This window comes from Oncorhynchus masou, chromosome 20, assembly GCF_036934945.1.
Source record: "Oncorhynchus masou masou isolate Uvic2021 chromosome 20, UVic_Omas_1.1, whole genome shotgun sequence".
Taxonomy (NCBI): domain Eukaryota; kingdom Metazoa; phylum Chordata; class Actinopteri; order Salmoniformes; family Salmonidae; genus Oncorhynchus; species Oncorhynchus masou.
The window spans coordinates 9,175,823-9,198,327 of record NC_088231.1 but is presented as its reverse complement, the minus strand read 5'-3'; the positions used below and the strand labels follow the sequence as shown (position 1 = coordinate 9,198,327).

At 43.2% G+C, this 22,505-nt stretch overlaps 2 protein-coding genes across 3 annotated transcripts; both read right to left on the bottom strand.

The window, feature by feature from the left end:
* Nucleotides 1-1,029: 1,029 nt before the first annotated feature.
* Nucleotides 1,030-3,793, bottom strand: LOC135506863 (zinc finger and SCAN domain-containing protein 12-like). The gene is made up of 3 exons (XM_064926271.1): nt 3,302-3,793; nt 2,717-2,847; nt 1,030-2,523 (listed from the first exon to the last, which is right to left on the bottom strand). Exons 1-3 carry the CDS (start codon nt 3,573-3,575, stop codon nt 1,342-1,344), a joined length of 1,587 nt encoding a protein of 528 aa, XP_064782343.1. The 5' UTR covers nt 3,576-3,793; the 3' UTR covers nt 1,030-1,341.
* Nucleotides 3,794-7,327: 3,534 nt separating this feature from the next.
* LOC135506862 (uncharacterized) lies at nt 7,328-19,760 on the bottom strand. Of its 2 annotated transcripts, none has more exons than XM_064926269.1 (7): nt 19,299-19,760; nt 12,664-12,794; nt 12,323-12,469; nt 10,281-10,445; nt 9,843-9,954; nt 9,492-9,619; nt 7,328-8,428 (listed from the first exon to the last, which is right to left on the bottom strand). In XM_064926269.1, the coding sequence occupies exons 1-7, from the start codon at nt 19,558-19,560 to the stop codon at nt 7,496-7,498; spliced, it is 1,878 nt and encodes a 625-aa protein (XP_064782341.1). In that variant the 5' UTR covers nt 19,561-19,760; the 3' UTR covers nt 7,328-7,495. The 2 variants fall into 2 exon arrangements, with proteins under 2 accessions (XP_064782341.1, XP_064782342.1); XM_064926270.1 differs by having other exon boundaries at nt 8,340-9,230.
* Nucleotides 19,761-22,505: the final 2,745 nt, after the last annotated feature.

Below are 22,505 nucleotides of genomic sequence, written 5' to 3'. Positions count from 1 at the left end.
CCATGTCTACTGACTGTAAGAGATACAGAGTGAGAGGATGTTGGATCAAGAAATCTGATATGAGCATCTTCTGATTGGACAAGAGGGATTGCTATGAGTATTATGCAAACATGTTAGTTGATTTTATTAGTTGACAGTCTTTAATAGTTTGATAATTGAAAGGCACGGTCCCACACTTAAGACAAAATTCATGAAGACCTGGGCCGTATCCACAAAGAGTCTCAGAGATGTTCTGATTGAGGATCAAGTCCACGCGTGTCTACATAGCCTTATTCAATATGATCTAAAAGACAAAACTCATCCTAGATCAGCTCTCCTACCCAGACCTACTACCATCAGACAGTAGTTCAGTGGGCTCACCTCAGTGAGACTGTGTGTGGTCCTGTGCTGCTCAGCTGGTTCCTCTGTGGATTCAGGAGGTGAAGTCTGGTTGTCCTCCATGACCATGGTCCCCAGACCCTCATCCTTCACCAGATGCACCTCTAAGTCGCTCTGGATAAGAGGGTCTGCCAAATGGCTACAAAAAACACTGTTTACCCATCCCCACCTTGTTTCAAATCAAGTTGTATTTGATGCTCCCTTACAAGTCCTTAACCAACAATGATCATGTCCACAATCACTGCCAGGTCTCTGACCTCCTCAATTTTGAGTCCTATACTGTAGTTACAGAATTACTTAAATTGTTGTTAAACCCATCATGGTGGACAAAAACGTTGTGGGTAAAAACAAGTCAGCAATTATAAGTCAAATCATCTGACAAACCTGACCTAAGGTATTTTGATGTGTACAGTAGCTGCTTTTTAATGTGTGGGTTGTTAAAAAATAAATAAACAACTTTTATTTAACTAGTCTGTTAAGAACAAATTATTCTTTACAATGACGACCTACCCCGGCCGACACTGGGCCAATTGTGCGCCGCCCTATGGGACTCCAAATCACAGCCGGATGTGATCCAGCCTGGATTCAAACCAGGTACTGCAGTGACGCCTCTTGCACTAAAGAGTCTCATTGAAAGTCTTAGAATGAAAAGTCCCATTTTGTGTTTATTAAACAATCAAGTGTTAAATACACCATATGAAAACCACACATACACATGTCTCAACTAAAACACAGCATGAACTTGATGAACTGAATACATATTTCTTGGGAAAATTTGTGAACACCATATAGCACAAACAAAATGAAATACTTTTTAGGCATATATATATATATAAATAACACTTCTGGATGCAATATTCTACCCAGGAATCTTCAACACTGAAATGTGTTACTCTTATTATCCCAAATTTCTGCTGACAACAATGAAAATGAATCTGTCTTTAATACAGGGTAACTTTCTATTTATAGAGTGGAATGTTTTTTCTGCTGGTGTATCCTGAGGTAGCTCCTCTCTGTGAACCTCTTCCCGCAGTGCGTACAGGCAAACTGCCTTTCTCCCGTGTGGACCTTCAGGTGCATCTTCAGGTGACCAGCCTGGGCAAAGCGCATGTGACACTGGGTACAGCTGAACGGTTTCTCCCCTGTGTGGACCCTCTGGTGCCTTTTCAGGTGGTCCTGGCGGGAGAACCTCTTCTCACACTGGGTACAGCTGAAAGGTTTCTCCCCTGTGTGGACCCTCTGGTGGATCTCCACCTTTTGGAGGCAGCTGAATCCTTTGTGACAGAACATGCAAAGGAACCGTTTCTCTTTAATATTGCCTGATGTGGCTCCCCCTCCCTGAGCCTGGGCTCCAGCCCTGTTGTTTGAGTTCAATACCTGATCGAAAAGGATGTGGCCGTGTGAATCGGAAGGTCCCATCGACGTGGACACTAAGTCGCAATCCATGAGTGCGTGTAAAGGGGAGTGGGTCGTGACATTTGGATTAATCTCTAAGCTTTCCCTGTAATCTAAGAAATCTCTGCCCTGTGAGTGTCCGTCTCCTTGGTGACTAACTGCATTCCATGTGGGTGGAACATCCCCCTCGACTTTCACAGTCACTTCATCTACCACTATAACCTCCCCTTTCTTATCTAGGCACCCTTCAGAGCGTGCACTACTACTGTACTGGTTCCAGTCCCATTTCGACTGATCAGTCGGTCTCTTTAAACCCAAGGGTATGTTGCCAGGGTCCATCTCTGTAGCGTAAGAACAAGACGGATCATCAACTTCAGTGTCTAATGTGTCACCATCTCCACGGGAATTAACCATCTTCTGGATTTGGTGAAATACCGGTAAATACTCTGAGCTGGGAACAGGACAGCCCAGTCTCCTCAGCCCCAGTGTCTCTGGGTCTGACCTGTGGTCAGATCCTGTGTGTACAGATAAAGTCTTGGTCTCTGACTTGAGGACAGCGTTCGGCATTCCACTGACCTCCGTGATGCTGCATCGGGTCCTGGGCTGTGCTGGGGCAGTGGTGGGGTCATCTGTGGCTACAGGGGGCGCTCCAGCTACTCTAGTCTGGATGTCTTTACTGTGCCATGGGTCCTCCTCTCCTTCAGAGCTCTCCGACTTGACCCCAGGACCAGCAGCCTCTGCAACTGCAGACTGACACAAGAAGAGGGGGTTATTACCAGTACATGAGTAGAATTTGATAAATATGTTGTAAGGAAGTCTCACAAGCTCCCCTATGGCAGATAAATTAGGATTTAAGCAAGTGAAAGCAGAGGGGAGCCTTTCTGAAATAAATTGACATTTCATCTACAAAGTAACACATTTTATGCAACACTATTACACTAACCTCTATCACAATAACTTGCTGGGTTGAGGTTCCACTCCTGTCATCAATAGTGATTGGTTGGTCATCTCTCCATGTATTGTGTCCTGCTGGCTTCACAAAGCTCCTGTGGCCTCCAGTGAGATGTCCTTCACCTGAGAGTGATTGCGGGTTAACTCAGTCCTCAAGACCCCAAGGGGTGCGTGCACGTTTTGGGTTTTGCCCTAACACTACACAGTAAATTCAAATAATCAACTAATCATCAAGCTTTGATCATTGTGTAGTATTAGGGCAAAACCCAAAACGTGCACCCCGAGGACTGAGTTTGGGAAACCCTGGGTTAGCTACAGTTAATGCGCAATGGTATATTATACGCCATAGACAGTCTACAATTGGTAAGGATGCATCAATGTTTTCATTGACTAAATAATAGGCAATTCAGTAAGTCAATAATTGTTAGAATATGATAGTGTATTTGCACAAGATAGCTAAGAAATCAGGGGAATTATTGCATACAATCCAAAAACTGACCAAGACCCAGTTCTGGGTAACACATCTGAATAAATTTGCATAGGGCAACGGGGCTCCGCAGCCTTCTGCAAAATGTACCTCTTGCCATTCCTCTGTATCGGTCGAGGATCTTGACACTACTGGCGAGGACGCGCTCTCGTGCTGTCCTCTCTGCGCGCTCCCGTGCCACCTTCAGTTCCAGTAGTTTCTTTCGTAATGACCGGTTTTCTTTCTGGCTTTGAGTTATTTCCAAACGAAACACTGCATAGTCGTCGTCTACGAGTTTACAGATCTCTGCCACTGCTGCATTCGCTAGCACCTCCATGATGGAGGCTATTTGAGTGTGAAAAACCATACCGTTAGAGTTAGCCATTGTTAGCAGCTAGCTAGCGTTATCTAAACAACATCTATCAACCAAGTCCGGTTTCTAACGCGAATTAAAAACTACATGGGTTAAGTATGTGAGGCTGTGAAGAAGTCATATAAGTCATATTTTGAGTTCCAGGGTGGTAATACACATCTAAATATCAACAATAAAAACGCTAACGTGGAAATTGTTCTTGGTCACTGTTCACTTCCGTCCGTCTTAGTCTTCTATGATATTATGGCGGTGCGCAAACAAACGTTTAAGGTTACATGCCGCCACCTACTGTGCTGGAGTGTGCGATCAATCATGGTCAACCTAATTCTGCCCTACAAAGAACAAATAACTGGGGGGAAAAAATGGCCTACTAACCCTCCCAAGCCATTAAACTGTATCTATATCATGCTGAAACAATCCACCCTTAGAATAATTCAGCATGTCTACAACCATTTAAATAGTAACATCTGTTAACCACAACTATTTTGCCGTATCCACAATAACATTCAGCCTATCATTTCTGCTTTCCACAACCGGAGTCGTGTTTTAAATTCATAGCTTTAATTGGTAAGGATAACTTTTTTCAATACCAAAACGTCCGTTGACAGAGCACATTCATGAGCGCAAGATTTCTGAACAGGTCTCGAAAACATGCCAGGACCAGCCCCGACATCAAGTCCACTTACTGTAGTACAGGAGCAGCCTTGGAAGCTCCATCAATCCGCACTGAAGTCCCACCAATCTGTTTTACATCCTCTGCATACGAACCATCATTACTGATTCTGAGCCTCTCTAGCCTCTCGCTGCATCTGGCATCCACCAAATGGGAGGGAGGGGGCGACATCATACAACAAGATAAATAAATCAAAAACCTATCCGACTCCTTCAATCCTAGTCCAAATCACATCTTTACACGGGTTCCGGGGTTTGAAAGCGGAACATTCACCGACAGGATTACTTGTAATGTCTCTGCTGTAAAATACCGGAGTCCCAAAAAACGTTAAACCGCACTCAATGATCCCTATTTTCTCAGATTTTCTTTGTTTGCTGCGCTGTGCAGTTTATAACCATTGCAAGTCACCGTTTTTAACATGCATCATGTAAGGATCTCTCTGTTGGCGAGGAACATTCACTGGTGTCTCTAATCGAACGACCATTGTTTCTTCAACGTTACTATTTTATCTTTGCCACCTGTCTCCTTCACCCCAATGGGGCAATTCAGGAATTCGGTCGCATGTTCACCACCACTATTGCAGCATTTAACCATCTGGCATATTAAAAAAATTAAAAATAAATTGAACATTTTTTCATATGATGCTCATCCCGTCTACCTACACTTCAGGGCAAACGTTTTAGAACACCCACTCCTTCAAGGGTTTTTATTTATTTGTACTATTTTCCACATTTTAGAATAATAGTGAAGACATTAAAACTATGAAACAACACATATGGAATCATATAGTTACCAAAAGTGTTAACCAAATCAAAATATATTTGAGATTCTTCAACTAGCCACCTTCTGCCTTTGACAGCTTTGCACACTCTTGGCATTCTCTCAATAAGCTTCTGGAATGCATTTCAATTAACAGGTGTGCCTTCTTAAGTTAATTTTTGGATGTTCTTTCCTTTCTAATGCGTTTGAGCCAATCAGTTGTGTTGTGAAAAGGTAGGGGTGGTATATAGAAGATAGTCCTATTTGGTAAAAGACCAAGTCCATATTATGGCAAGAACAGCTCAAATAAGCAAAGAGAATCATCATTACTCTAAGACACGAAGGTCAGTTAATACAGAAAATGTAAGAACTTTGAAAGTTTCTTCAAGTACAGTCGCAAAAACCAAGCGCTAAGATGAAACTGGCTCTCATGAGGACCACCACAGGAATGGAAGACCCAGAGTTACCTCTGCTGCAGAGGATAAATTCATTAGTTACCAGCCTCAGAAATTGTAGTCCAAATAAATGCTTCATAGAGTTCAAGTAACAAACACACCTCAATATCAACTGTTCAGAGGAGACTGTGTGAATCAGGCCTTCATGGTCAAATTGCTGCAAAGTAACCACTGCTAAAGGACACCAATAAGAAGAAGATACTTGCTTGGGCCAAGAAACACGAGCAATGGACATTAGACAAGTGGAAATATTTCCTTTGGTCTGGAGTCCAAATTTAAGATTTTTGGACCCAACCGCCATGTCTTTGTGAGAAGCGGTGTGGGTGAATGGATGATCTCTGCATGTGTATTTCCCACCGTAAAGCATGGAGGAGGAGGTGTAATGGCGTGGGCGTGCTTTGCTGGTGACACTGTCAGTGATTTATTTAGAATTCAAGGCACACTTAACCAGCATGGCTACCATAGCATTCTGCAGCAATACACCATCCCATCTGGTTTGGGCTTAGTGGGACTATCATTCGTTTTTCAACAGGACAATGACCCAAAACACACCTCCGGGCTGTGTAAGAGCTATTTGACCAAGAAGGAGAGTGATGGAGTGCTGCATCAGATGATTTGGCCTCCACAATCACCCGACCTCAACCCAATTGAGATGGTTTGAGATGAGTTGGACCGCAGAGTGAAGGAGAAGCAGCCAACAAGTGCTCAGCATATGTGGGAACTCCTTCCAGACTGTTGGAAAATCATTCCAGATGAAGCTGGTTGAGAGAATGCCAAGAGTGTGCAAAGCTGTCAAGGCAAAGGGTGTCTACTTTGAAGAATCTAAAATATATTTTGATTTGTTAAACTTTTTTTGGTTACTACATGATTCCATAGGTGTTATTTTAATGTCTTCACTATTATTAAGAAAAAAAATCCTTGAATGAGTAGGTGTCCAAACTTTTGACTGATAGTGTACTTCAGTCTCTACCTCACACTTCCCATCTGGGTGTTTCCTCACTAACAATAACCCATTTCCCTATCCACAATGACCCAACCTCAGCCTTGTCAACAGCACCCCATCCCTCATTTCACTCCCCAGATACCCACTGACCTTCCTCACAGAATTCTAGATGAATGGTACCACCATATCTACCTCCTCCCTCTTCAGAGCTGCTTTCGCTACCTTAAACGCTGCCTCATTTCTCCCTACTCCAACATGAGCTGGAACCCACAGAAAACCAACCTTACTCACTTTCTGCCCCACCCTATAAAGTGGCAACAGCTCTATTATCAGGTCTGGGTGTTCCTTTGACTTACTTCCCTTCTCTCAGCGCAACCAGGCTAGTAGTAGAGTCTGAACACACAATTACCCCTTTTGGCCCCACTTCTTCCTCCCATCCCAATCCCCACACATCAAACCTCCTATTCATGATCACCATCTTTCAAGCGGTCGTCACCAGTTTCCAGTCATAATTATGGCTAAACCCCTATTTCTACAATTTTTCTTAACCCCAATGCTAACTTTCTGCCTAACCCTAAAATTAAATTAGAAAATAAATTTGTTTTCAGGAATTTTTACAATACAGTACTTTCTTTTTACTTTAACTGTGGAACCTAGTGGAAACCCTTTAAAGCTCGGTCCTTGCCCTATAGGTTCGTAGGAAGCCAACGAAACTAAGGTCATGTTTAATTCTTAATGATAAAATGAACTTATTTGCTTTTTTTATCAAAAGGACAACATGATATCTCATTTCTTAAAATATTTGATCACCTATTTTTCTGTTGCTGTACATAAATGAACAGATCCCACCGGACTATGCCAAGTAATGTGTTTTAAAAAGGGGTTATAAAACATATTGTTATGAATAGAACATAGGCAAAACCAAGTCCAGAGGTGAAATAGTGATACACTTCAATATCAGTGTTTCGGCTAGCACATAAAAACAACAAGTCTGTATCATGTGAGTGTACCCAGATGCTCAACTAAGGGACCTAGTAATCCCCAAAAGTCTTACCCCCAGTACACTTCACATGACAAATAAAATATTTCAACTAAAGACTAGCTACAATTTCTCCCCATTGTGGGCACAGCTATGTCTGATGAGGTAACTCAGGAAGGAGAAGCTCTTGTAACATAGTTTGCACTTGAAAGGCCTCTCCTTGGTGTGAATGTTCTGGTGCTGTTTCATATATTTAGTCTTAGCAAAGCGCTTCCCACACGTGGGGCAGGCGTACGGCTTGTCGGCATCCGTCCTAATGCCCGGCCTTCCACATTGTGACCCAATGACAGAGGAGGTAGAAGCAGGCGCCACCGCCGTCAGGTGGTTAGTCTTTGAGCTCCCTCCTTGACCTCTAGTCATTGTTTGGGTGTTGCTGGGATTGTGTGCTGTGCTATAGGCTAGGTGCTTCTTGTGGTAAATGCCCATCCTGAACCTGTCTGTATTGGTGGGGTAACCATGAGGTAACTGAGGAAAGCTAGACCCAGGCTTTCTATGAACCCAGTCACCAGACATTAAATGAGATCCTGAAGGAGAAGACAGACTTGCTGATAGACTACCACCAGGGGGGTCTCCCACCACTCTCTGTGAAGGCTGAAGCCCAGGGTGACCTGCTCTGTTCATCATGGATACTGTGGTGTTAGTATCATAGGAACAGGAGGGTCTATCTCTATCAGCCCCAGGCCCTGCTTCATCCATGCACTGAGACTGTGAAGAGAAGGTTCTGGGCTGCAGACTGGATCCCTGACTGGAGCCTCCGTCTCTCTGATGACCACCAGGACTGAGGTTGTTCAGTCCATCTGTCCACTGGTTGTGTTCTGTGTGGTGGTGGAGTCTCTGTCTCTTGCAGTTGGGTCCTGGTTCCGATTCAGGAAGGAATAGTGACGGCTCCTGATCCATGGTTCTCATCCGGGGCCAGGGTTTGTGACCAGCCGCTTCGGAGGTCCAGTCTCTCCCACCAGTAACACTGGATATCAGCAGGTCTTCATGGACTGCAGACTGCAAACATACATTGTACAGAAGAGCATGTGAAGGTTTATATAAGAAACTTTACTGTACACACAGAAACATGACACAATATTATAAAATGTTAAAACACAGTCAAGCCTCTCTAAAACACTGTGATTCAAGTACCTAACAATATGGAGCCATTGGAATGATACAAAAAATAACCAAATTCAACAAAATGGCATTAGTCACATATATTCCACAAAAGGACACGTGACAAGTAGAATAACTTTTCTCACTATGATAACACTTTACATTTTCTTTAAATTTGGTATTCTCCCTTTGATAAAATGTATTTTAGAAAACTCTGGAAAAAGTTCAAAATGACATTATGTAAACATGACACTTTTTAGGACACCAGCCATCAACATATCATCTATTCTTTCTCATCATTCTTAACTCAATTCACCTCATCCAGTTCCCTATGCATCCATAACCAACAGAACTAACTACAAAGTAGCTAGTACTACATTACATGTCAGTATACTCTATACATGGGCCGTGTGCATTTTCTTCTGGTGTATCCTGAGGTAGCTCCTCTCTGAGAACCTCTACCTCCAGAACGAACACTGGAAGAGCTTCTCTTTGCCACCAGATCTACTGATAGCATTACTACTACTGTCATTTGTCAATAGGCTTGTGTAGCCTTTTAGTGTTGAGGCTCTGGCATTGTCTGAGGTCTGGTGTAACATTAGGAGAGTGTGAGGAGGATGAAGGCCAGGTAGTGTCTGTGTTGTCACAGGGTTCATGTTCCAGTTGATAGATCCTATAGAAGGCAGGCTGAAGGCATAACCTGTTAGGGGGTTAAACAGAGGCACCATTAGTCTCTCTGAATCACAACTATAGGAGCAAGATGGAGCATCGCTAGCAGTCTGTGTCTGTTCTCTCCTGTTCTCATACGGACACCTCCCCATCCCCGCAGACCAAATCTACGCCTCGCCCTGGTCTCAGCCAGTCTGTTGTCATGGAGACTAAGTTTGGTTGTTTTGTGTTCGACTGTCTGTTTCTGGTTGTGGTTAACGGTGTTGTTCCCCAGGCTGTACCATCCACTGACCTCCACTATTTCACCTCTGGTCCTGGCCTGCTCAGTGATGTCGTCCCCTGGGCCCTTGGCTGCACCAGTCTGGGTCTGGGAATCCAAGACGGCTCCCCAGTCTCCTCTGTTAGCCTCCAGCCAATCACCTACAGGAAGAGGTTACAAAATATAATTTTTAACATGGCAGAGAAAAATCTACATATGATGTTTTTGTCAATTACCAGGTCAAGATCACACATTATAATGTGTGGTTTTGTATGTAAACATAAGTTGTATTGATTTTATGAATTAAGAAATAATAGCCAGGTGCATCACTATTCCCATTGAAGATCTATTACTGTATGTAGGCTATATCTATTTCTCTCTTACCTTGCTCCCCCATCTTTAGTCCACTCAGCAGGTCAATGCTCTCTGGTACATCTTCTATTGTCTCCTCTTTGACCAACAGCAGATCAGGCTTTCCATCCTCCATGTCTACTGACTGTAAGAGATACAGAGTGAGAGGATGTTGGATCAAGAAATCTGATATGAGCACCCTGCTATGGAGCATCTTCTGATGTATTGATATGAGCACTATGCAAACATGATATTTGATTTGATTACTTGACACTCTTTAATGGTTTGATCACTCAAAAGGCATGGTCCCACACTTATGACAAATTTAATCAAGACCTGGGCCCGTAGCCACAAAGAGTCATTCATCTAAAAGGCTAAACTGATCCTAGTTCAGCACTCCTACTCTGAGAGGCTTTGTGGATACGGGCCCTGACCTAATACCATTCAGACAGTAGTTCACAGTGGGCTCACCTCAGTGAGACTGTGTGTGGTCCTGTGCTGCTCAGCTGGTTCCTCTGTGGGTTCAGGAGGAGGTGTAGTCTGGTTGTCCTCCATGACCATGGTCCCCTCAGGGTTCCCCAGACCCTCCTCACACCCCTCCTCCTTCACCAGCAGCACCTCTGGACCCTCCTCCTCCTGGAAGAGACAGGTGATACAGACATACACTCCCTCAGGTACGTAAACACAGGTAATGAAAACACTTTCAACATGGAGTGTTTACCCATCCCCACTACATTTGAGTCCTATAGTGTAGTTACAGAATGATTTCACTGTTGTTAAACCCATCATGGTGGACATACATAGAAATATGTTGTGGGTAAAAATAAGTCCCCTATGATAAGTCAGACAAACCTGACTATTTTGACATGTACAGTAGGTGTTTGTGTGTAGGTAGGTATATTTAGTAAGTGTATAATGGTTATAAAGCGCTATCAGAATATGCAGAATAGTGTGATATTAGATGTGATGTATACTAAAGAGAGTCTCAATGAAAGTCTTAGAATGAAAAGTCCCATTTAGGTGTTTATTGAACATAAACAAGTTTTAAACACACCATATGAAAACCACACGTCTCAACTGAAAAACTGCATTTTCTCATTAAAAATATCTTGGGGGAAAGAATATAGTAGTTGAATGGAAGTAATAAAATAGGCATTCATGAACATCATATCCTACAACGGTGTTTCCCAACTCAAGTCCCCCAACAGAATCCATTTTTATTGTTGCACTGGACAATGAGGTGTGTTCATCCGCGGCTACAACGAAAATGTGTACTTTTAGGAGACTTGAGGACTGGAGTTGGTAAACACTGGCCTATACAGTACAAACACTATATGTAATTGACTTTAGGCTTATATATCCTACAATGTCTGGGCCTTGCACTTCAACGCTCTTAGTTGTTATGGAAATTGACCCGCTGTTTACTTTTTGCATCTACATCATCTCGCTGAGTCTATCTTTTGAGTGGAATGGTTACTTTGTTATAGAGTGGAATGGTTTTTCTGCTGGTGTATCCTGAGGCATCTCCTCTCTGAGAACCTCTTCCTGCAGTGCGTACAGGCGAACGGTTTCTCTCCCGTGTGGACCCTCTGGTGCCTCTTCAGGTGACCAGCCTGGGTGAAGCGCATGTGACACTGGGTACAGCTGAAGGGTTTCTCCCCTGTGTGGACTCTCTGATGCCTCTTCAGGGTGCCAGCCTGGGTGAAGCACATGTGACACTGGGTACAGCTGAAGGGTTTCACCCCTGTGTGGACCCTCTGGTGGATCTCCACATTCTGGGAGCAGCTGAATCCTTTGTTACAAAACATGCAGAGGAACCGTTTCTCTTTACTATATCCTGATGTGGCTCCCCCTCCCTGAGTCTGGGCTGTAGCCCTGTCGTTTGAGTTCAATACCTGATCGAAAAGGACGCGGCCGTGTGACTTGGAAGGCCCCATTGACGTGGACACTGGGTCACGATCCCTGAACGCGGGTAAAGAGGAGTGGGTTGGGACATTTAGATTTGTCTCTAAGCTTTCCCTGTAGTCTAAGAAGTCCCTGGTGCTGCCCTGAGAGTGTCCTCCTAAGTGAGTCTTATCTACATTCCATGTCAGAGGAGCGTCGCCCTCCACTTTCACAGTGACCTCATTTACAACCAGACCCTCCCCTTTCTTATCTAGGCACCCTTCAGAGTACACACTACTACTGTATCGGTTCCAGTCCCCTCTAGACAGATCAGTCTGTCTCTCTAAACTCAAGGGCATGTTGCCAGGGTCTATCTCTGTACCGTAAGAACAAGACGGATCATTGCCTCCAGTGTCTAACGAGTCACCATCACCAAGGGAATGAACAGTCCTCTGGTGAAATACCGGTAAATACTCTGAGCCAGGAGCAGGAGGACAGCCCAATCTCCTCAGACAAAGTCTCTCTGGGTCTGATCTGTCGTCAGATCCTGTGTGTAAGAGGCTGTGTGTTACAGTTAAAGTCTCAGTGTCTGTCTCGGACTTGAGGACGGCGTTCGGCGTTCCACTGACCTCCGTGATGCTGCGTCGGGTCCTGGGCTGCGGTGCGGCGGCATTGAGGTCCTCCGTGGCTTCAGGCGATGCTGCAGTCTGGAGGTCCTCCTCTCCTACAGACCTCTCCTGCTTGACCCCAGGACCTGCAGCCTCTATATCTGCAGCCTGACACAAAAAGTGAGGTTATTATTACCGGTGTCCAGTTGAATTGTATAACAATGTCATAGGGAAGTCTCACAAGCTCCCTTATGGCACATAAATACAGATGTGCATGTAAGCAAGTGAATAGCTGAGGGGAGCCTTTTTGAAATAAACTGGCCACATTTGATGTACTGTAATTTTGATACTATTACACAAACCTCTATCACAATAATGTGCTCGGTTGAGGTTCCACTCCCCTCATCAACAGTGATTGGTTGGTCATCTCTCCATGTATTGTGTCCCGCTGGCTTCACAAAGCTCCTGTGGCCTCCAGTGAGATGTCCTTCACCTGAGAGAGTGATTGAGGGAAAATAGGTACGTACTGGTTAGGTACGGTCAACCCTATATTGTGCACTTTTGACATTGTCTACAATTGGTAAGGATGTAAAGTAACACTTCTCATAACTTCATGATATACTATTTATAGATTGATATGTTTCATGCATCACATTGTTTTCCTTGAGTAAATCAAGAATCTGGTTAGAATATGATAGTGCGTCTTTGACAGCTAAATAATCAGGGGAATTATTTCATACTATCCAGAAACTGACCAAGACCCAATTCTGGTTAACACATCTAAAGTTACACATGCTGAGGAAAACAGGGCTATAGGCCCCACAGCCTCTGTCATATAGTCCAATCGATATGTGCCAAACTTTAGGTGATATGTTCACCTTTTCATAAAAGCATGTAACTTGGTACACTTTGGGGCCCTGAATATGTTCAGATATGGAGCCATCGCAAAAACGACAATTTTTCATTCAGCCGTAACTAAATGTATTTTGCGTCATATCTTCTGAATCAAACATGATAAACACAGAAAAGATGACGTCTGCACCTATGTTTTGATGGTCAACGATTACAATGACACCCAGTACAACATCATAAATAGTTCAGTTTATTATCTAATGGAGGATTGCCATGGTAAGCCATGGGAAGAAATCCACTGAAAATCGCAGATTCTGACAACATACACAATATAATATTTCTGTGGCATACAGAGCCATAGTTGTCTGCTGCAGTGTTCTTGCCCCTGGTTGTGAATGTGGATACTGTGTGACCCCTGTGAATTCACGGAACACAAGAAGATCCTTTGATTTGTCTGGGCCCAGGGATTTCATGGGCACGTATGCATCTCAATTGCTTGGCGGTTCCAAATGCCACCCACCACTCAAATTATTATTTCAAATAACATTTCCATTTAGGAGCACTTCACAATTCTCCTTAAAGATCGCATTAACATTAAAGATATCAATCAAGTTCATTTTGAGACATTCAAGAAGAACGAAACAGAAAATTTGAAAATCCCCCAACAAATTATGCTTTGTATTTGTTGATTGACGTCCAGCCCCAGACTCATTTATATAGCCCTTTTCACAACAACTACCTTCAGAGTGCTTCACAACAGCCTGGCACAAGGTGGCAAGAGGAGGAAAAAGTTAAGATGGAAGGAACTTCCTTTAGATGTACCGGGTTGAAGGTTGGAGTGCAAGTGTCCATCTAGGTCAAACCAGTTGTCAATTTAGACGAGAGTATACAGTATGTGTCCATTTATACAGTTGTTCATTTAGGCAAAATTCATGGCATGGATGACGCACTTACTCAATCCACTTCCTCCTCACTGGGACATAAGCCCATAATGAGTCAAAACTGGGCATTCTGAGAATGTCTCTTGAAATGGTGTGAAATTTTGGCAACTGGTCTTCTTGTATAACGTGCTGTTGTGTATTTTATTTGGGGCCAGAAGATGCAGCAGATTCTCGAGACAACCACTGCTGAAAGACTATATCCGTTTTCAAGTGGTTCTTGACAACATGGGAACATTCCAAACCATACAACAGAACAGATTTGACATTGCTGTTGTATTATAGGTGGACATTTGTTTTGAGGCACTTCTGCTCAGACCTCCAAATGGGATGAGTTGGACAAATGCACAATGAGAGGTTATTGTCTAGACCAGTGTTTCCCAACCCTATTCCTTGAGTACCCCAACAGTACACATTTGTTTTGTAACCCTGGACAAGCCACCTGATTCAAGTTGTCAACTAATCATCAAGCCCTAAAATGAGCTGAATGAGTGTTTGTCCAGGGCAACTACAACTAAAAGTTAAACAGATTCTAGTACTAATTTTCAGATGGCTTCTTTTTTCACTTAAATTAACTAGGCTACTTTTCACTTTGCTTGTCAGAAAAAAGTTGCCGAGCCCTCTCACGCTAAAATAAACGATATGCAACTTCTAGCTTTCTATTGATTGGACAGGCACCTGTCAGTCAAAGTAAGCAATGACAAGGAAACACTGCTGGTTTGACAGTCTGCTGTCTGTCCCTCCTTCCCGTTCCTGAGTGTGTGGGTTGCGTGCGCTGTTGTTGCAGTCAGAGCCGAAGTGAGAGGATTTACTCCTTCCAAAATCTTTCCGCTTGAGATGAGCCCTTTTTTGTATGGAGATCGATGAGTGTCGAATTATATGAGGCTTATTTGATCGATTAGAAGTTTCGTAATGTTTAGGCTGTTACAAAATGTACTGATAAGTGGATGCTCATGGCATTCCGGCAACTTTGACGAAAAACAACTTAATTATGCCTGTTGGTCACACGTATCTGCCCTCTCATTGGCTAGAATGGTCCCACCTGACCTCGCCTACCTTCCATCATTGAGGACATGTATTTCCATTATTAGAGCGACCACTCAAATATCTTGTCAATATAATAGATAATATTTGACGTAGTCCAATTCCTTTACACAGTGGGAGAGAGCGTGATGCTCTTTCCTCGTCGCTGTGAGTGAATTTGCACGTCCCATACGTGGTAACGATGAGTCGAGATCCACTTAACCTATTGTTTTCTGGCACATTTTTTTATAACTCATACAACGTCTTTTTGTCCATGATATCTAGACAAATAAACTAAAGATCGTGTTCGTATTGTCGATATGAAGTCCATCAGGACATGCCAGACAGTGACGTTAAATAATTTCTGTTTACATTTATAATATTTTTGACCTGAGTGAGGCTCTCTCTCCGATTGTTCCTGTAGTGAGGAGGATTCTTCATTGAATGTTTTCATAATTTATCTGCAAATAATCGCCAAAATGCCTACCAGTATGCAAATTAGGGAGCCATATGAACGGCTCTGAACGATACGATTCGGTAAGGTACTGACAAGCCAGAATTGAATTGAGCATCTGTTCTGTTTATTTTAGGGACCCATTTTGTCATTTGAAAAAAAGTGCCTATCACACAATTTGTTTGATTTTAAATGTAACCTTTAATTTAAGATAATTTGGGCAATTTACTTAATTGGCTGACTACTTTTTCTATTTTGGCTGGCTACTCCATGTGCTTGTGGAAAACACTGCTAGAGATTTTCCAGCTGGGAGAAGAAGGTCCACTCCATATTTCTGGATTTGTATGATGTGGTTTTGGTCATGACCGGTCAAGGGTAATAAGGAATAGAATAGGAGATTAGAGTGAGCTCTGTCTCACTCCAAACTGCACAGGAAATGGCTGTAGAAAGTCTACACCTCATGGATTTCTTCACATTTTGTGTTACAAAGTGGGATTCAAATTTATTTGCCTTTTTTTGGGGTCAACAATCTACACAATCCTTTTTTTTAATTAATGAAAAATAAACACTAATATACCTTGATTAGATAATTATTCCTCCCGAGTCAGCTGTGGGTCTTCTTTGGTTTGCACACCTGTATTGTACAATATTTGTTCATTCTTCTTACTTTCATATATCTTTTTTAATCAAGCTCAGTTTTGCCATATTTTCAAGCAGATTTAAGTCATTCACTGTATTCTCGGTAAGCAACTCCAGTGTAGATTTGGCATTCTGTTTTTGGTTATTGTCCTGCAGAAAGGTGAATTCCTCTCCCAGTGTCTGGTCTTTGCCGATGTCAAGCATACCCATACTATGATGCAACCACCACAATGCTTGAAAATAAGGAGGCAATTCCTCAGTGATGCGTTGTTGGATTTGCCCCAAACATAAGGCTATGCAATTAGGCCTAAAAGTGCATTCCTTTGCAGTATTATTTTAGTGCCTTGTTGCATGTTTATGAATATTTTTTATTCTGTATATTTCTATTCTTTTCACTCATTATTTAGGTCATTATTGTGGTCACTACAATGTTGATCCATCCTGTTCTCCAGTCATAGCCATTTAACTCTGTAGCCGTTTTTAAAATCACCAATGGCTTCATGGTGACATCTCTAAGCAGTTTTCTTTCTGTCCTGCAGCTCAGGTCAGAAGGATGACTGCACCTTTGTCTGGAGGATTTAATATATAATCCACAGCCTACATTATTAACTTGACCATGCTTAATTTAATGCTTAATTTAATGCTTAATTTTATGCTTAATTTTATGCTTAAAGACCAAGCTACCTGGTCTTTGTAGTTGAATCTGTGCTTGAAAGTCAATGCTTGACTGAGGGACCTTACATATGTTGTATGCTTATTTGTACTATTTTCTACATTGTAGAATAACAGTGAAGACATCAAAACTATGAAATAACACATGGAATCGTGTAGTAACCAAAAAGGTGTTAAACAAATCAAAATATATTTTATATTCTTCGAAGTCGTCCGGCTTTGCCTTTCACAGCTTTGCACACTCTTGGCATTCTCTCAACCAGCATCAGGTAGTCACCTGGAATGCATTTCAATTAACAGGTGTGCCTTGTTAATTTGTGGAGTTTCTTTACACCTTAAGTTTGAGACAATTCGTTTTTCTGTGATAAGCTAGGGGTGGTATACAGAAGATGGTATTTTACCAAATAGGTCCATATTATGCCAAGAACAGCTCAAATAAACAAAGAGAAAGGACAGTCCATGATTACTTTAAGACATGAAGGTCAGTCAAACCGGACATTTTCAAGAACTTTTAAATTTCTTCAAGTGCAGTTGCAAAAACCATCAAGCACCATGATGAAACTGGCTCTCATGAGGACAGCCACAGGAAAGGAAGATGCAGAGTTACCTCTGCTGCAGAGGATAAGTTCATTAGAGTTACCAGCCTCAGAAATTGCAGCCCAAATAAACGCTTCAGAGTTCAAGGAACAGACATCTCAACATCAACTGTTCAGAGGAGACTGAGTGAATCAGACCTTCGTGGTCAAATTCCTGCAAAGAAACCACTACTAAAAGGACACCAATAAGAAGAAGATACTTGCTTGGGCCAAGAAACAGCAATGGACATTAAACCAGTGGAATTTTGTCCTTTTTTCTGATGAGTCCAAATTAGATTTTTGGTTCCAACCGTCCTGTCTGACGCAAAGTAGGTGAACGGATGATATCTGCATGTGTGGTCCCCACTGTGAAGCATGGAGATGTGATGGTGCTTTGCTAGTGACACTGTCTGATTTATTTAGAAGTCAATGCACACTTAACCAGCATGGCTACCACCGCATTCTGCAGCGATACGCCATCCCATCTGGTTTGCGCTTAGTGGGACTATCATTTGTTTTTCAACAGGACAATGACCCAAAACACACCTCCAGGCTGTGTAAGAGCTATTTGCCCAAGGAGGAGAGTGATGGAGTGCTGCATCAGATGATCTGGCCTCCACAATCACCCGACCTCAACCCAATTAAGATGGGTTGGGATGAGTTGGACAGTTGAATGAAGGAAAAGCATCCAACAAGTGGTCAGCATGTGGGAATGCCTTCAAGACCATTGATAAAGCATTTCTCATGAAGCTGGTTGAGAGAAAGCCAAGAGTGTGCAAAAGTTCTCATCAAAGGTGGCTACTTTGAAGAATATAAAATATAATTTATTTGTTTAACACTTTTTTGGTTACTACATGATTCCATATGTGTTGTTTCATAGTTGAGGTCTTCACTATTATTCTAGAAAATAGTCAAAATAAAAACCCTTGAATGAGCAGGTATCCAAACTTTTGGCTGGTACTGTGTGTGTATATAAACTCAGGAAAAAAATACACATCCCTTTTTCAGGACCCTGTTTTTCAAAGATAATTAGCAAAAATCTAAATAACTTCACAGATCTTCACTGTAAAGGGTTTTAACACTCTTTCCCATGCTTGTTCAATGAAACATAAACAATTAATGACCATGCACCTGTGGAACGGTCGTTAAGACACTAACAGTTTACAGATGGAATAGCAAAAATTATTTTTGAGGTTGTGCATGGCATCCTTGTGGTCATTGACCATCAAAACATAAGGGTGGGTATACATCAACTTTTCTGTAGTATCATGTTTTATTTTGTAGATGACACAAAACACATTATTTGGTTATGGCGGAATGGAAAAAAAGCCTCCATGTTGAGTTATTTTTTACGATGGTTCCATATGTGTTCAGGGCCACAAACTGTACTTGTGTGCCAACGGTGTGTTTGTAAAGCTCTGACCGAGGAGCTGGGTTCATCCGAGCGTTCTGACCTCATAACTGCAGTCAAGCACCTAATCTAATTGTCTAAAGTTGGCTAGTTACTTCCAGACACGAGAGAACACCTCACTCTGACCATTTTACTCGCCCAATCAGAGCTGGTTAGGCTGTTTTCATGTTATCCATAGCGTTGATGACAAACTGTGCTCGCAACAATTTAATTACGTTTTTTTTGCCGACGTTTACTGACACCGGTCATATTTAACGGGTGTTGCACGTTCGTAAATTAAGCAGTTATTTGGGCTCTCTGGTACAGACGAAAGTGCTCTGAAATCGGAGTAGATAGGCAGAGTGAATTTAGGAACGCACCCTTGTAAGTGTAACGTTCTCATGAAAAAGTAACAATTTCTACATATTGCCAGGGCTATACTGCAAAAATGTACCTCTTGCTGTTACTCTGTATCGGTCGAGTATCTTGACACTTCTGGGGCTGGCGAGGACGCGTTCCCGTGACACCTTCATTTCCAGTAGCTGTAGTTTCCTCCTCAATGCCCTGTTTTCTTTCTGGCCTTGAGTTATTTCCAAACGAAACACTTCATAATCGTCGTCTACGACTTTACAGATCTCCGCCACGGCTGCATTCGCTAGAACCTCCATGATGGAGGCTATTTGAGTGTGAAAAACCACACAGTTCGAGTTAGCCATTGTTAGCAGCAGGCTAACATGAACGTTATCTAGATAGGACTTGACTGATAGATGCTATCTCCAAATCGAATTAATGACTACATGGGATAAGTATGTTATACTGTACAATTAAAAGAGTCATATTTCGAGTTCCATTGTTGTATAAATAAAAACGCTAACGTGTTCTTGATTCCTGTTTACTTCTTCTTCTTTGGAGTTTAACGGCGGTTAGCATCCAGTATGTTGCATTACCTCCCCCAACTGGGCTATAATATAAATCCATTATACTTTGTGATATAAAATAAATTGGGGAAGAAAAAGACAAACAATTATATATAAAAAGAAACACCCAACTAACCCTACATTCATTAAAAACCCACTAACACATTCCACTACTTTGACGCTATCTGCCCCTGATACACCAAAGTGTAATGAATTTCATCATGGTCAAAGGGATATTACATGTATGCTTTAAAAAATATACACTGCTCAAAAAAATAAAGGGAACACTTAAACAACACAATGTAACTCCAAGTCAATCACACTTCTGTGAAATCAAACTGTCCATTTAGGAAGCAACACTGATTGACAATAAATTTCACATGCTGTTGTGCAAATGGAAAAGAAAATAGGTGGAAATTATATGCAATAAGCAAGACACCCCCCCCCCCTCAGTTCCTATGCTTCCTGACTGATGTTTTGGTCACTTTTGAATGCTGGCGGTGCTTTCACTCTAGTGGTAGCATGAGACGGAGTCTACAACCCACACAAGTGGCTCAGGTAGTGCAGCTCATCCAGGATGGCACATCAATGCGAGCTGTGGCAAGAAGGTTTGCTCTGTCTGTCAACGTAGTGTCCAGAGCATGGAGTCGCTACCAGGAGACAGGCCAGTACACCAGGAGACGTGGAGGAGGCTGTAGGAGGGCAACAACCCAGCAGCAGGACCGCTACCTCCGCCTTTGTGCAATGAGGAGCAGGAGAAGCACTGCCAGAGCCCTGCAAAATGACCTCATACAGGCCACAAATGTGCATGTGTCTGCTCAAACGGTCAGAAACAGCCTCCATGAGGGTGGTATGAGGGCCCGACGTCCACAGGTGGGGGTTGTGCTTACAGCCCAACACAGTACAGGACGTTTGGCATTTGCCAGAGAACACCAAGATTGGCAAATTCGCCACTGGCGCCCTGTGCTCTTCACAGATAAAAGCAGGTTCACACTGAATACACGTGACAGACGTGACAAAGTCTGGAGACGCCGTGGAGAATGTTCTGCTGCCTGCAACATCCTCCAGCAAGACCGGTTTGGCGGTGGGTCAGTCATGGTGTGGGGTGGCATTTCTTTGGGGGGCCGCACAGCCCTCCATGTGCTCACCAGAGGTAGCCTGACTGCCATTAGGTTACCAAGATGAGATCCTCAGACCCCTTGTGAGACCATATGCTGGTGCGGTTGGCCCTGGGTTCCTCCTAATGCAAGACAATGCTAGACCTCATGTGGCTGGAGTGTGTCAGCAGTTCCTGCAAGAGGAAGGCATTGATGCTATGGACTGGCTCACCCGTTCCCCAGACCTGAATCCAATTGAGCACATCTGGGACATCATGTCTCGCTCCATCCACCAACGCCACGTTGCACCACAGACTGTCCAGGAGTTGGCGGATGCTTTAGTCCAGGTCTGGGAGGAGATCCCTCAAGAGACCACCCGCCACCTCATCAGGAGCATGCCCAGGCGTTGTAGGGAGGTCATACAGGCACGTGGAGGCCACACACACTACTGAGCCTCATTTTGACTTGTTTTAAGGATATTACATCAAAGTTGGATCAGCCTGTAGTTCTCGCTATACACCAAGACACTTGGCTCTGTCATAACCTCACATGGTCTCTCCTATCATTGCTATGCAGACGACACACAATTAATCTTCTCCTTTCCCCCTTCTGATGACCAGGTGGCGAATCGCATCTCTGCATGTCTGGCAGACATATCAGTGTGGATGACGGATCACCACCTCAAGCTGAACCTCGGCAAGACGGAGCTGCTCTTCCTCCCGGGGAAGGAGTACGACCCTGCCTCACACAGGAAGCGGCGCAGGTCCTAATCCAGGCACTTGTCATCTCCCGTCTGGATTATTGCAACTCGCTGTTGGCTGGACTCCCTGCCTGTGCCATTAAACCCCTACAACTCATCCAGAACGCCGCAGCCCGTCTGGTGTTCAACCTTCCCAAGTTCTCTCACGTCACCCCGCTCCTTCGCTCTCTCCACTGGCTTCCAGTTGAAGCTCGCATCCGCTACAAGACCATGGTGCTTGCCTACGGAGCTGTGAGGGGAACGGCACCGCAGTACCTCCAGGCTCTGATCAGGCCCTACACCCAAACAAGGGCACTGCGTTCATCCACCTCTGGCCTGCTCGCCTCCCTACCACTGAGGAAGTACAGTTCCCGCTCAGCCCAGTCAAAACTGTTCGCTGCTCTGGCCCCCCAATGGTGGAACAAACTCCCTCACGACGCCAGGACAGCAGAGTCAATCACCACCTTCCGGAGACACCTGAAACCCCACCTCTTCAAGGAATACCTAGGATAGGATAAGTAATCCTTCTCACCCCCCCCCTTAAATTATTTAGATGCACTATTGTAAGTGGCTGTTCCACTGGATGTCAGAAGGTGAATTCACCAATTTGTAAGTCGCTCTGGATAAGAGCGTCTGCTAAATGACTTAAATGTAAATGTAATGTAGTGTGGTTTTCCACTTCAATTTTGAGTGTGACTCAAAATCCAGACCTCCATGGGTTGATACATTTGATTTCCATTGATAATTTGTGTGATTTTGTTGTCCGCACATTCAACTATGTAAAGAAAAAAGTATTTAATAAGAATATTTCATTCATTCAGATCTAGGATGTGTTATTTTAGTGTTCCATTATTTTTTTGAGCAGTGTATATTGAAATACCTATAGATGCCCTTCTCTGCGAGGCATT